Source organism: Melospiza melodia, chromosome 9 (assembly GCF_035770615.1).
Source record: "Melospiza melodia melodia isolate bMelMel2 chromosome 9, bMelMel2.pri, whole genome shotgun sequence".
NCBI lineage: Eukaryota > Metazoa > Chordata > Aves > Passeriformes > Passerellidae > Melospiza > Melospiza melodia.
In genome coordinates, this window is record NC_086202.1 from 1,024,593 (window position 1) to 1,038,208 (window position 13,616).

At 50.1% G+C, this 13,616-nt stretch overlaps 1 protein-coding gene across 1 annotated transcript in view; it reads left to right on the top strand.

Moving 5' to 3' along the window:
* TCERG1L (transcription elongation regulator 1 like) overlaps nucleotides 1-8,392 on the top strand; it is a 48,958-nt gene extending 40,566 nt beyond the window's left edge. Inside the window, exons 11-13 of the mRNA XM_063162966.1 lie at nucleotides 3,218-3,307; nucleotides 5,429-5,547; nucleotides 7,468-8,392. Coding sequence (XP_063019036.1) covers nucleotides 3,218-3,307; nucleotides 5,429-5,547; nucleotides 7,468-7,624 — 366 coding nt within the window. The 3' untranslated portion in view covers nucleotides 7,625-8,392. The remainder of the gene's footprint in view (nucleotides 1-3,217; nucleotides 3,308-5,428; nucleotides 5,548-7,467) is intronic.
* Nucleotides 8,393-13,616: the final 5,224 nt, after the last annotated feature.

The window sequence follows — 13,616 nt, forward strand, 5'->3', positions numbered from 1 at the left end:
ACCTCCCACTGTCCCCCAGTGTCCAGCCTGGCCTTGGGCACTGCCAGGGATCCAGGGGCAGCCACAGCTGCTCTGGGCACCTGTGCCAGGGCTGCCCACCCTGCCAGGGAACAATTCCTGATTCCCAATATCCCATCCATCCCTGCAGGGAACAATTCCCAATTCCCAATCTCCCACCCAGCCCTGCCAGGGAACAATTCCCAATTCCCAATATCCCATCCAGCCCTGCCAGGGAACAATTCCCAATTCCCAATATCCCATCCAGCCCTGCCAGGGAACAATTCCCAATTCCCAATGTCCCACCCAGCCCTGCAGGGAACAATTCCCAATTCCCAATCTCCCATCCAGTCCTGCCAGGGAACAATTCCCAATTCCCAATGTCCCACCCAGCCCTGCCCTCTGGCAGCATAAAGCCATTAATGCTGATCCAGACCCTTGGGGAAGGGTGTTCTGGAGGTGGTTCCAGCTGTGCTGGGAACAGGGAATGCTCTGGGTTTGGGCTCAGTGGGACAGGGAGGTGTGAAATGAGCAGTGGGTGCAGATCCTCTGCCTCCCCCACCCTGCCACGTGTGTCCCATAAAGGGGATGTCACTCCTGCAGGAAATACAGCCCAAGGTGGCTCCTGTCAGGCATTAAAGCCTATAAAATTTATCCCAGCAATCAGCAGGCTTTAAAAGGGGATAATTAGAGCTTCAGCAGCTCAGCAATGAATTATCCCCACACCAGAGCTGCTTTATTAATACAGCTGGTTATTTATGCTGCAGAAATGCAGGAGGGCCATGAAGGAGCCCTGGGTGAGGGCTTTGCTGGCAGGCTGGAACTCGGGGGGCAATCAGTCAGTATTTGGAAGGATTAGGGGTGTTCTAGAACAGGATTCTCAGGTGTTTCTGTGTAAGATCTGCTCCTAAAAGAAATTTGGGTAATTCACAGTTTGGATTCAGTGATGTTTAAAAATGGGGATAGAACAGGTTACTTTAGGTTACTTTGCTTTTACCCTGAACATTTTCCAACTGCCCAGTTCAGCAGCAGCTGCTTGGCATGGCTGAAGCACAGGGAGACCATTAATGCCATTTAAATCTGATTATTTAATGACCATCCCCTGCCCTCTCCTCCTGAAGGAGCTGCTGGATGGAATCACAAAGAGCTCGGAGCAGATGGAGTTTGCCAGTGCAGTTCTGCAGCTTCCCACAGAAATTATGTCAAGAGAAGAATATTTATTGTAACATTTTAAAAATAGAGGGGGTTTGGGGGAGCTCCAAGACACAGCCACTCTTTATTCTGAAGCCTGGGGTGAGTTTTCCTCTGTTAAAATGGAATCTGGATATTCTTCTGGAAGTTTCAAAATTTCCATAAAATTCCGAAATTTAAGGTTCCTCCTGGCTCCCTCTCCCACCCAGCATCAAAATATCCACATTCTAAGCCAGCATTTCCAGGAAGGTCCTCTCCCTGCTGGCTGCTCTCAAGGCTTCTGAGAGGATTCCAGGGGATGTTTGTTCTCAAGGTTCTCCCTTCTTAATCCCAGGGAGAGAGGGGGATTGGTGTGTGAAGGGGGATTTGTGTGATTTGTGTGTGAAGTGTACCTGGGATGAAATCAGAATTACCAGCTTATTTTAGGCGATGTTTGCCAAATGTGCAGTGTAAAAATTGCTAAGCTCAGAATCATCAGCTGGAATGATTATGTGATGAACTAGTCTGAGCTTAATTAGCCTGAGCTCAGAGGGGGATCTGTGCAGGGAACAAGGCTGATGTCCAGGAGAGTGTGAAAGGCACCAGGAAAAGAGAATTCCTGGTGCTGGAAACTCCAGAGCTCAGGACAGGGCACAGGGAGGGGAGCCTGGGCTGTGGGAAGGGATGCTGGGGGGACCAAAGGCAGCCTGGCCTCTGGGGACCCCAAAGGTCTCAGGTCTCAAAGGCAGCCCGAGCTTTGGACTTTCCACTCTCCAGCCACTCTGAGAGGAAAACAAGTCCACTTAAAGCCACTTTGCTTCATCAGAGCTTTCCTGCTGGAGTGTTAATTACTGTTTAATTACACTTCACATCCTTTTTTTTTTTTTTTTTTAGTGAATTCATTCTTTAGTAATTAGTTGGAGTGATTAGAATATTTTATTTCCTTCAGATTTTTCTGTTGCCAGTGAATTAGCAGGGATGCTGTAGAGGCTTCTGAGCTGGTGGGAGGGAACTGTCCCTGCCCAGGCAGGGGATGGGGATGGATCTGGGTGGTGTCTGAGGTCCCTCCATCCCAAAGTGGGAACTGTCCCTGCCCAGGCAGGGGATGGGGATGGATCTGGGTGATGTCTGAGGTCCCTCCATCCCCAAGTGCTGTGTGATTCCATGGCTCCATGGGGCTGGAAGCAGCCCTGCAGGATGGCTCATTCCCATCCCTGTGGTGCTTTAGGGTGTTCACTGCCAGCCCTCCCTGTGTGCCCCAGCTGGGTCCCAGCTCCAGCTCTGCAGCTGGAATTGTCCTTTTGAGGGCACTGGTGCCTCTGCTGCCCAAAGTGCAGCACAAAATGGCATTTCCTGCCTGCCGTGGGCTCCTCCAGCACAGGGAGCATCTCCAGAGGAGCAAATCCCTCCTGGTCTGAGGGTGAGGGAAGAGACAAGGATCTGACTCCATGTTTCACAAGGCTGGTTTATTATTTTATGATATAGATTACATTAAAACTATACTAAAAGAATAGAAGAAAGGATTTCATCAGAAGGCTGGCTAAGAATAGAAAAACAAAGATAACAAAGGTTTGTGTCTCAGACAGAAAGTCTGAGTGTTTTGCAGAGATAGCCAAAAACTCCACAACTTTGTGGAAGTTGTGTGCAGATTAGACTCTCCACATGCGTGCTGTAATAAACATACTGACTTTACAACTTTCACAAAGTTGTGGAGTTTTTGGCTATCTCCGCAAAACATGAGCCAGCTGACTGTGATTGGCCATTAATTAGAAACAACCCCATGAGCCCAATCCCAGATGCACCTGTTGCATCCCACAGCAGCAGATAACCATTGTTTGCATTTTGTTCCTGAGGCCTCCCAGCTTCTCAGGAGAAAAATCCTAAGGAAAGGATTTTCCATAAAAGAGATCTGTGACAAGGGGCCACCAGAGCTCTGCCAGAGACTAAAATCCACCTTCAGCCATGCCCAGGATGCTGCCCAGGGCTGCTCAGCTCAGGAGCATTCACTCAGCCCTTGCCCATCCTCACAAAATGCTCTGTGTGTGCCCAGGTGTCGGCGTTCTCCACGTGGGAGAAGGAGCTGCACAAGATCGTGTTTGACCCACGCTACCTCCTGCTCAACCCTGAGGAGAGGAAGCAGGTGAGTGCCCCGAGCCCCAGGTGGGTGCCCTCTGCCCCAGGTGAGTGCCATGAGCCCCATGCCCAGGTGAGTGCCCCGAGCCCCAGGTGGGTGCCCTCTGCCCCAGGTGAGTGCCCCAAGCCCCAGGTGAGTGCCCCGAGCCCCAGGTGAGTGCCCCGAGCCCCAGGTGAGTGCCCCATGCCCCAGGTGAGTGCTCCATGCCCCAGGTGAGTGCCCCATGCCCCAGGTGAGTGCCCCATGCACACGGCCCTGCTGCAGCCAGCACCCCCAGACTGACCAGGAGCCTGCAGCAGCTGCCCTGGGAGAGGGAAATAATAATGTAAAATCAGAATTTTACATTACATACCTGGCGACACACACAGGTTTGGCTCTGCCCATCGGGGGGATGCTCACCAGGCACAGGGTGGGGTTTGGGCTCTGGGAGCTGGGCTTGACTCCATGGGGTTTTGGGGGCTCTGGGAGCTGGACTCTGTGGGGTTTGGGGGGGTCTGGGAGTTGTGAGTCCCTTCCCATCAGGATATTCTGTGGTTCCCAGGGCTCTCTCCTTGGACAAGCAGGGGCTCCAAGGTTTGATCACGGGCAACTTTGGGGTGCAGAAACAGCTCCTGAGCCTGGAAAACCTGGGAATGGGGACCTGGGAATGGGGACCTGGGAATGGGGAATTGGGACTGGGGATCTGGGACTGGGGACCTGGGAATGGGGAATTGGGAATGGGGAATTGGGAATGGGGACCTGGGAATGAGGACCTGGGAATGGGGAACTGGGATTGGGGAACCTGAGAATGGGGAATTGGGAACCTGAGAATGGGGATCTGGGAATGGGGATCTGGGAATGGGGAACCTGGGAATGGGGAACTGGGAATGGGGAATTGGGAATGGGGAATTGGGAATGGGGACCTGGGAATGGGGAACTGGGAATGGGGACGTGGGAATGGGGACGTGGGAATGGGGGACCTGGGAATGGGAAATTGGGAATGGGGAACTGGGAATGGGAATCTGGGAATGGGGAACTGGGAATGGGGAATTGGGAATGGGGAATGGGGAACTGGGAATGGGGATCTGGGAATGGGGATCTGGAAATGGGGACCTGGCTGAAGGAGGAAAATGGCTCCAAGGGAACAGTTCTACCCTGGATTATTGGGATAGTGCAGACACTGCTGGATTTCCATTGTTTAGGACCTTTTCCAGGAGTCTGGCAGGGATTGGTGATGACCCCACAGGACAGAGCACTGGGGGCTCTCTGCCAGGGTTGGGTTTTTCTGGGGAGCTCCAAAGGGATGTGGGGCTTTGCTGCCTTGGTAATTTGGGCATTAATTATCACCAAAGTCTGCAGATGAGTCTACAGAATTCAGGAGAGATGCAGGGATTTGCAGAGAAGGTGAACACTGCTGTTCTGTGGTTATTTCTCTCCCTTAAAAGTCTTTTGTCATCCTGCAGAAGGAATAATTTTTAATATTGAATCGTCCATTTTTTAAATAAACAGGATGAAAAATGAACTTATTCCATATTGTCCCGTGGTTCTCCAGAGAGCTTCCTGTAGGTATTTACCACAGGACTGGGCACATACATCTTCATTTGCTCCCTCTCCAATATCTCCTTTCCTAAGGAAAAAAAAGTGAAACAAAATAATAAGGAAACACAGGAATGAAAATGTATGAGGAGCTGCCAGGATGGAAAGGGCTGCTAAAGAGCCTGAGCAGGGAGTTTGGGATTCATTTCAGGGAATGGGCAGGGACAGCACCTGGGCACGATGAGTCAATCCAGAGACATTCCTGGGAGCCATGGAATCATTTTATCAGCCACGGAATCATTTTATTGGCCATGGAATCATCATTTTATCAGCCATGGAATCCTCATTTCATCAGCCATGGCAGGGCTGGCACTGGCTGGGCTTTGAGTCCTTCCTGCCCAAACCAGTCTGGGCCTCTGGGATCAACACCAGCACTGCTGCCCTTTAATTAAATGCCCAATTACTGCCAGGACAGAGGGCCAGTGCTTGGAGGTGATGGGATAAAAACTGCTGGGCACGTGGGGAGGCAGATGAGGACTGCAGGCCCTGGCCTTGCCAAATCCCCCAAGGCTTTGTCCATAACTCCTTGTCCTGGCTCCCTTCCCTGGGCAGATTTTCGAGCAGTTTGTCAAGACCCGGGTCAGGGAGGAGTACAAAGAGAAGAAGAACAAGCTGCTGTTGGCCAAGGAAGAATTCAAGAAGCTTCTGGAAGAATCCAAGTTATCCCCAAGGTGGGTATTGCTGTAGGAAGGGTTGGGAAGCTTGGCTTGGTCATTTAGGCTGAGCTTTTCAGCCCAGAGTTCTTCCTAGCAAGAGGAAGATGCCAGTTCCAGTGCTGGGGTGGCATCTCTTCCCTGGTATTTTCCTGTATTTTGTTGTTTTCCTGGGAGAGGAAATGTTCCATCTGTGTCTCCCGCCCTCCCTCTCTCTGTCCCTTTCCCTCTCCCTCTCTCCCTCAGAACGTGCAGCACTTTGCACAGCACATTTATTTTATATTCCTGTATATGCAGTGATTATAGAACGCACATTACTTATGGAAAATCAGTACCACAATGTTCAGTCTCATCCATATTACACATGCAGGTGTAATTACTCAGAAATTACATTTAGTCTTGGGCTTTGGTGGAAGAGAAATATAATTTCTCAAAGTTCCTGTTAATGCCATGCCATTAAATTCATGGAATGTGTCCCTGCCCATGGCAGGGGGCTGGAACAAGGTGATCTGTGAGATTCCTTCCAACCCAAACCCTTCTGTGGCTCCACGATTCTGTCATTAAATTAAAATACAGCAATTGTGCAAGGCACAATTTATGTTTCACTTTGTTTTTCTAGTGGTGGATCCAGACTCACACAGTGGCAGTGGCAGTGCTTAGGGCAGTGCTTTCTCATTTGTAAATTACATGAAAATAAAGGGGTTTATATTATAAATATTGTTAAATTGCTGGAACAAAGAAATGACTGTTTTCTCTGTTAAAACATGCAGACAATTATTCAGCACGACCTGCGTGGGCACACGGATCCAAACAGCACGTGGGGCTGGAATAATTGTAATTACAAGAAACATTTTACAACAAAATTAGGGATATTCTGGGCTGATTTCCCACTCAAACTCTGCTTCCAGCACTGATATTCCCAGTGCCCAGGGGAAAAGCTGTGCTGGCCCAGAGGCCAGGGGCATTTCACCCCTGTGACAACAAAGCATTGAGGAAGCGCATTTCCCTGCCTTGATTTAGGCACACAATGAGAGGAATAAATCCCAAATATTTCCAATAAAAAGCAAAGAGTCACCTTGGGGAAAGGAGCTGGGCGTGCAGCCTGAAAGGCAATGAAGGTAGAAAACCCTGCTAGGAGAGAGCTTGCTTGGAAATACAAAGCATGCAGGAGCTGAAATAAAACCTCCCTGTCACTGCTCTGTGAGCGTGGCTTTAATGGCTCAGCACCCCCTGCCAGCCACCAGCCCTTCTGAAATGCCATTTTAATCCTTGCTGGCTGCCCCAGTGCCCTCGTGGGGGCTCACCTTCCTCCGTCCCAAGAGGAAGAGGAGGATTCTCCATCCTGTTCCTGTCACCCATTCCCATTCCCTGGTTCTTGGTGTGGTTGCAGAGCAGGAGCCTGGGGGTGGCTGTGACCATGTTCACAGGGGTCCCAGGATGAGGGAAGAGATGAGGATCTGACTCCATGTTACAGAAGGCTGATTGATTATTTTATTATATATATTACATTAAAACTATACTAAAAGAATAGAAGAAAGGATTTCATCAGAAGGCTGGCTAAGAATTGAAAAAGAAAGAATTATCACAAAGGTTTGTGGCTCGGCTCTGTGTCCCAGCCAGCTGACTGTGATTGGCCATTGATTAGAAACAACCCCATGAGACCCATCCCAGATGCACCTGTTGCATCCCACAGCAGCAGATAACCATTGTTTGCATTTTGTCCCTGAGGCCTCCCAGCTTCCCAGGAGGAAAAACCCTAAGGAAAGGATTTTCCATAAAAGATGTCTGTGACAGGTGCCAGGCACTGTCCCAGTCCCCTTTTCCATGCCCTGGTTCTTGGTGTGGGTGCAGTGCAGGAGCCCGGGGGTGCCAGGCACTGCCCCAGTGCCCAGTCCCCTTTTCCCAGGACAGCCTTCAGGGACTTTGCCTTTTCCACAGGACAACCTTCAAGGAGTTTGCCGAGAAGCACGGCCGGGACCAGCGCTTCCGCCTCGTCCCGAAGAAGAAGGACCAGGAGCATTTCTTCAACCAGTTCATCCTCATCCTCAAAAAGAGGGACAAGGAAAACAGGATAAGGCTGCGGAAAATGAGATAAGAGCAAGTGGAGCTGGCAATAAAGACGCGTGCCCGGGCTGGGCTGCGGGAAGGGGTTCCAGGAAGGAGGAAACGCTCGGGGTCCCAGAGCAGCACCAGGAGTGGGGGGTCAGAGCTGCCTCTGAAGGGAGTTTGGGGAGCCCCCACTGCAGTGGGGAAGGCTGTTCTGCAGGAATGGGAAGGATATTCTGTTCTCAAAGAATTAATGTTTCATATTGAAGCTCTCTTTTGTACAACATCCAGAGTTCGATGCATTTCTAATTGCCATGATATGTCGATCCCTTAATTGTTTTAATTATGCAAATTACTTGTAATATACACAAGTTATGACTCCGATGCAGATTTATAATTAAGCAGAAGCAGATGCCATCCAGAGCAATCTCAAGGCATTTCCATCATTTAGGGGAAGTATCTCAAGCAATCTTTGGGCACCTCTGCATTCCCACCAAGCGTGTGGGGCCTGGTGGTCTGCAGGACCCGCTCCCGCTGCTCGTCCGTCTCTGTCCAGTCCTTGAGTAGTAGTAACCAGCTATTCATTGTAAATCTTGGTGAAGAGTGTGGAAACCTTGGCACATGTTCCATGGGAGAGCTCTCCGGCCCAGGACTTTGCACTTTGCCGTGGGCAGGGTTCCCCTCAGCCTTCCAACCCCAGTTCTGTGGTGAAGCCATCCCAGTTGGATTTGGGTTCTGTTCCTGTGTGTGAAGAGTCTGCATGAGATTTTTCTCATCATATTTGTATAAATAAATATTTAACTTTTGTAATTAAGAATGGTTTTTAATGGTTTTTAGTGGTTTTCAGTTCAACCAAGAGCACTGAGAGACATCCCTGAAGCTCCCCAGACAGCCAGGCCAGGCATGGGGAGCAGCTTCATTTGGAGCTGGTTGGATCACAGGGAGGAGAATGAACCCAGGGTATCTCCAGAAGGAGCTTGGGGTTTGCCTCCCCCAGGACAAGGCACTGAAATTTAGGAAATTGTCATTAAAAGCTAAATTATGGTGGAGCGGGCTGCCAAGGACTTGAACAGGTTCATTTTGGTTTCACGTGCCAATAAAATGCTGCTGATGGCTTTGCTTGGGTAATGTGAGGAGCAGTTTGTGTGCTGGCATCCTTGGCTGGCTTGTACTGGTCTGAACCTAAGATAAATAGGAGGAAAAATCAAAGGTGATAATATTATGTGGCTTTTCTTCATTTAGGTAAAATCCTGAGGGAACAAACTGTGCACAATGTGGGCAATGTGAAGGTGTGCAAAGGATGATTTTGGGAGGTTTTGGTCAGTTTGGGATGGATTTTTCTCTGCTTTTCAGCCTCCCAACAAGGCTAGAGATATTTTAGTGGCTGAGCAAGAGTTAAAGCCATTTTGGTTCTCTTTTTGAAGTACTTTGTGATTTTTTTTTAACTCAGTTCTTTGTATTTTGATTTCTGTGCCCGGGTTTACTTTGGTAAACATTGCTTTCATGGCACCCCCCTGGGAGCAGCTTTCCCTGTTGCTGTGATCATTGCTGGGAGAGCCAATCCCGAGCAGAAATGAAGTCAGAGAAATGAGAACAAATGACGGCAGAGTTCCCAGGAGACTCTGACTTTACTCCTCTGGATTCAGAGAGGTGCTCTGGGTGTGTTTGTGAGCAATTCCAGCTGGTTGGTGCTCAAGGGCCAGGGCAGTGTCCCTGCCTTGTGTTTGCCAGGCGCTGCTGCCTCTGCCCTTCCCAAGGAATTCTCATTGCTCAGAGCAATCCTGGCACTTCCCCGGGGGCTCCTTCCACCTGAGCTTCCTGTGGTTGAAGGCTCCACACTGGGAAGGGAAATGGGACAAACTGGGAATGCTGGGAATGCAGAAATGATGTTTTTCCTTGAAAGGGAAAACTCCGTCCCCGTTCCAAGGAAAAACATCATTTCTGCATTCCCAGCGTCCCCAGTTTGTCCCAGTTTCCCTTGCCAGAGACAGACCTGGAGCTGGCTGGGAGCTTTCAGGAGTTTGTGAGAAGTTCCTCTCAGACAGGGAACTGGCTTCAGCCCTGACTGGATGCTTCACATTTGTCAAAATTTCTGTAAATTGAACCTTTTTCCCTCCTCTCCTGGGAGGGAGGGAGGAGCCTCCAACTGCTTTTTGATTGTTGTATTTCCTGATCCAGGTGCTCAGCAGGGCTTGGCTGTGGGAGAGAAGCAAGGATTTATTTTTGTTCTTTTTTTAAATAATGAATAGTCAGTGAGATGATCCTGAGTTCTCACCTTCACTGCAGACCACAATCCCTTTGCCTTCTTTAATAGAAGTGAATAATTTGCCAATATTTAACTCTGGGGATAATTTTCAAGGTAAATCATTGAATGGTCTGGCTTGGAAGGGACCTTTAAGATCATCTCCTTCCCCCAGTGCCTTCTGTAGCTCATTTTGGAGTCAGCTGCTGATAAAATGAAGGGTTTGATTTCAAAAAAGGCAAGGAAATCTTTGCCAATTCACTGAGCATTCTCTGAACACTCCTTTCTCAGCTTGTTATTTATTTAGAGAGAAAAACCCAGTCTTTGTAAATCTCCTGCTTGCTTGAGCTCACATCCCAGGCAGCTTTTCAAGGACGTGGGGTGTCCAGCTCTGCTGGGACATGTCTGAGCTGGGAGGAATCACTGAAACCTCTCCAAATGAGCCTTTCCACGTTCACCTGTTGGAGTCAACGTGGCCATCACTGGTTGTGAAGCAATGACACCAGGTGGGGATTGACCATCAGAATTCCCAGAGCTGCCCCTGCATCCCTGGCAGTGCCCAGGGCCAGGCTGGAGCACCTGGGACAGTGGGAGGTGTCCCTGCCATGGCAGGGGTGGCACTGGGGGGATTTGGGGTCCCTCCAACCCAGACCAGTCAGTTCTTGGACCAGGCTTTACCCCATGAACAAAAATATCCTTTTTTTTTAATATATATATTTCTCTTTTTTCTCCTTTGAAGAGAAAAGCTTTTCCCTGGAATCACAGCAAAGCTGTGCTTCTGCTTGGAACAGGCACTGCCTGCAAAACAAGAATTCATTTAACTTTAAAGAGCATTTTTAATAAAGACCTTCTCCATCTGAGGGGGCTGCGAGTGTAGGCACGGTAGGCTGAGCCTTTCAAGGCCCGTGTTTTGTTTGTATTAAAAATAATTTTCCCCTCAGATGTGATGTTTTTCCTCCTAAAAGAATAAAATATTGATTTAATAATTCAGACACAGTCAGCTGGAGGTTGACGTGTCTGGATGCTCTGCACAGATCTCCTTACAAATTGCAGCTGTGTGTTTTTATGGCTTTATTGTGAAACAAACGCTGCTCCTGCATCCACCAGAACATCTCAATGTGGCTGAGATGTTACCAAAACATCTCAGGCAGGGAAAACCCTCTGGAATCAGGAGCTGATTCACAGGGAGGGAATGGAGGGGGCAGAGCCCAACCCTGCCCAGGGCTGGGGAAACAGATCTGGGGGCTCTGGGGAGTGCCCATCCCCGGGGGTGGCACCTGGGGACACACCTGGGCAGGGCTGGGCAGGGTTAAAGAACAAAGCAGGGATTTGTTCAAAGGAAACCATTCCCTCACAGGACACACCTGGGGCAGTGATGCTCAGAGCTCCCTGGAACAGAGGTAAAGAATAAAGCAGGGATTTATTCCAAGGCTCACAGGACACACCTTGGGCCGTGGCTCCAGCCCAATCTCACGCTTTGGTCAGTTCTGCTCCATTTCCACGCTGGGTTCAGTGCCCAATCCCCGCTCCAGGGATGCAGTCCCACCCTCCCAGGCTGCTCTGGGCACTTTTGGGGCTGAAGCTGCAGCGCTGTCCTTGGTTCTGGGGCTGGAAAGGATTGCTGTGTGTGCTGGGCAGTGGGCAGAGCTGCTGGCACTGGGTGTGGGGTGCAGGAAAGGATTGCTGTGTGTGCTGGGCAGTGGGCACAGCTGCTGGCACTGGGTGTGGGGTGCAGGAAAGGATTGCTGTGTGTGCTGGGCAGTGGGCAGAGCTGCTGGCACTGGGTGTGGGGTGCAGGAAAGGATTGCTGTGTGTGCTGGGCAGTGGGCAGAGCTGCTGGCACTGGGTGTGGGGTGCAGGAAAGGATTGCTGTGTGTGCTGGGCAGTGGGCAGAGCTGCTGGCACTGGGTGTGGGGTGCAGGAAAGGATTGCTGTGTGTGCTGGGCAGTGGGCACAGCTGCTGGCACTGGGTGTGGGGTGCAGGAAAGGATTGCTGTGTGTGCTGGGCAGTGGGCACAGCTGCTGGCACTGGGTGTGGGGTGCAGGAAAGGATTGCTGTGTGTGCTGGGCAGTGGGCACAGCTGCTGGCACTGGGTGTGGGGTGCAGGGGCACCCTGGGGCAGGGCAGAACCTGGAATAGCAGGGCTGGAACTGAAGGGATGGCCTGGGCACTGCTGGCTGGGTCTGGGGGCTGCTCCAACCTCCCCATTCCTGTGGTTCTGTGCCTGAGCAGCTCCAGGTGCTGCTCTGGCCCCAAAGCAGTCCCCTCTAAGGGGCACTGGGATGTCACAATACAAGCAGACAGAACTCCTGCTCCTTCCTGCAGAAAAGCTGGATCTTTACTGCACAGCTCATGTTTTACAGGGATGTCAGGAGGCACCGTGCTAAATCCAGCTGCTTAACAAAGCTTTGAAGCTCAGCTCATTGCCTGGTGATGCACATGGCTACCAAACCGCTCTGTTTCTGCATTCTGCACAGTTTATGTGTTTTCATCACAGGACAGATTCCTCGGGGTTTTCTAGCTGCTGGCTGCACTTAGCTGAGGTTACAGCCCTAAGCCGTGACTTTCCAAAGCCTTTCCTTCCTGGGTTTTTACCTCCATGCAACTCTGGCGCTCCTTTTCCCTGGGACAGTTTCCAGCCCTGCCCTGTCCCAGTGAGGCTGGCACGGTGCTGCCTCGGGGCTGTGGGTGCTGGCAGGAGCTGCTGTGCCCTGAGCTGGCAATAAAGGCATTGCTGGACATAAAGGGGGTTTCTGGACATGAAAGGAATTTCTGGACATAAAGGAGATTTCTGGACATAAAGGGGGTTTCTGAAAACAAAGGGAGTTTCTGCAAATAAAGGGGGTTTCTGGGAATAAAGGGGATTTTTGGACATAAAGAGGGTTTCTGGAATAATGGGGATTTCTGCAAATAAAGGGGGTTTCTGGAAGTAAGGGAGGATTCTGGACATAAAGAGGGTTTCTGGGAATAAAAGGATTTCTGGACATAAAGGTGATTTCTGGACATAAAGAGGGTTTCTGGACATAAAGAGGGTTTCTGGGAATAAAGGGGATTTCTGGACATAAAAGAAATTTCTGGACATAAAGGGAGTTTCTGGACATAAAGGGAGTTTCTGGACATAAAGGGGGTTTCTGTACATAAAGGGGGTTTCTGTACACAAAGGGGGTTTCTGTACATAGAGGGTGTTTCTGGATACCAAGAGGTTTCTGTGTACAAAGGGGTTTCTGGACATAAAGAGGGGGTTTCTGTACATAAAGAGGGGGTTTCTGTACACAAAGGGGGTTTCTGGACACCAAGGGGGTTTCTGGACACCAAGGGGGTTTCTGTACACAAAGGGGTTTCTGGGCCCTGCAGTCCCTGGGTGCTGTGGGCTCAGTCAGGGATCAGTGGCTGTGCTTGAAGGGCCAGGAGAGGTCTCAGCACAGCAGCACTGATGGTCTCTCCTCTCTGGCATTGACAGGAGAGGAGTCCAGGTGAGGCACTGATGGGTTTTGGCTTCCCACTAATTAAAAATGAGTAAATCTTTCAAGTCACTGCCTCTGCTTTCTGTTGCTGAGGTCTCAGCAGTGAACAGAGAGAGTGTGCTCCATGTCAGCCTCTGAAATTGCTGCACCAAAACCTCCACGGCCCTGGGATGCCCTGGGGAAAGCGCAATAGTGAACTGCTTAAAAATTAAAGTCTTTGCTTTGGGCACTTTCTGGAAAAAAAAATCCATTTTGACTTTCAATTAAAAAGAAACAAAACAAAGGAGCCTATGAATTGCAATGCAGAAATGAAGAGCAGAACTATCCTGTCACT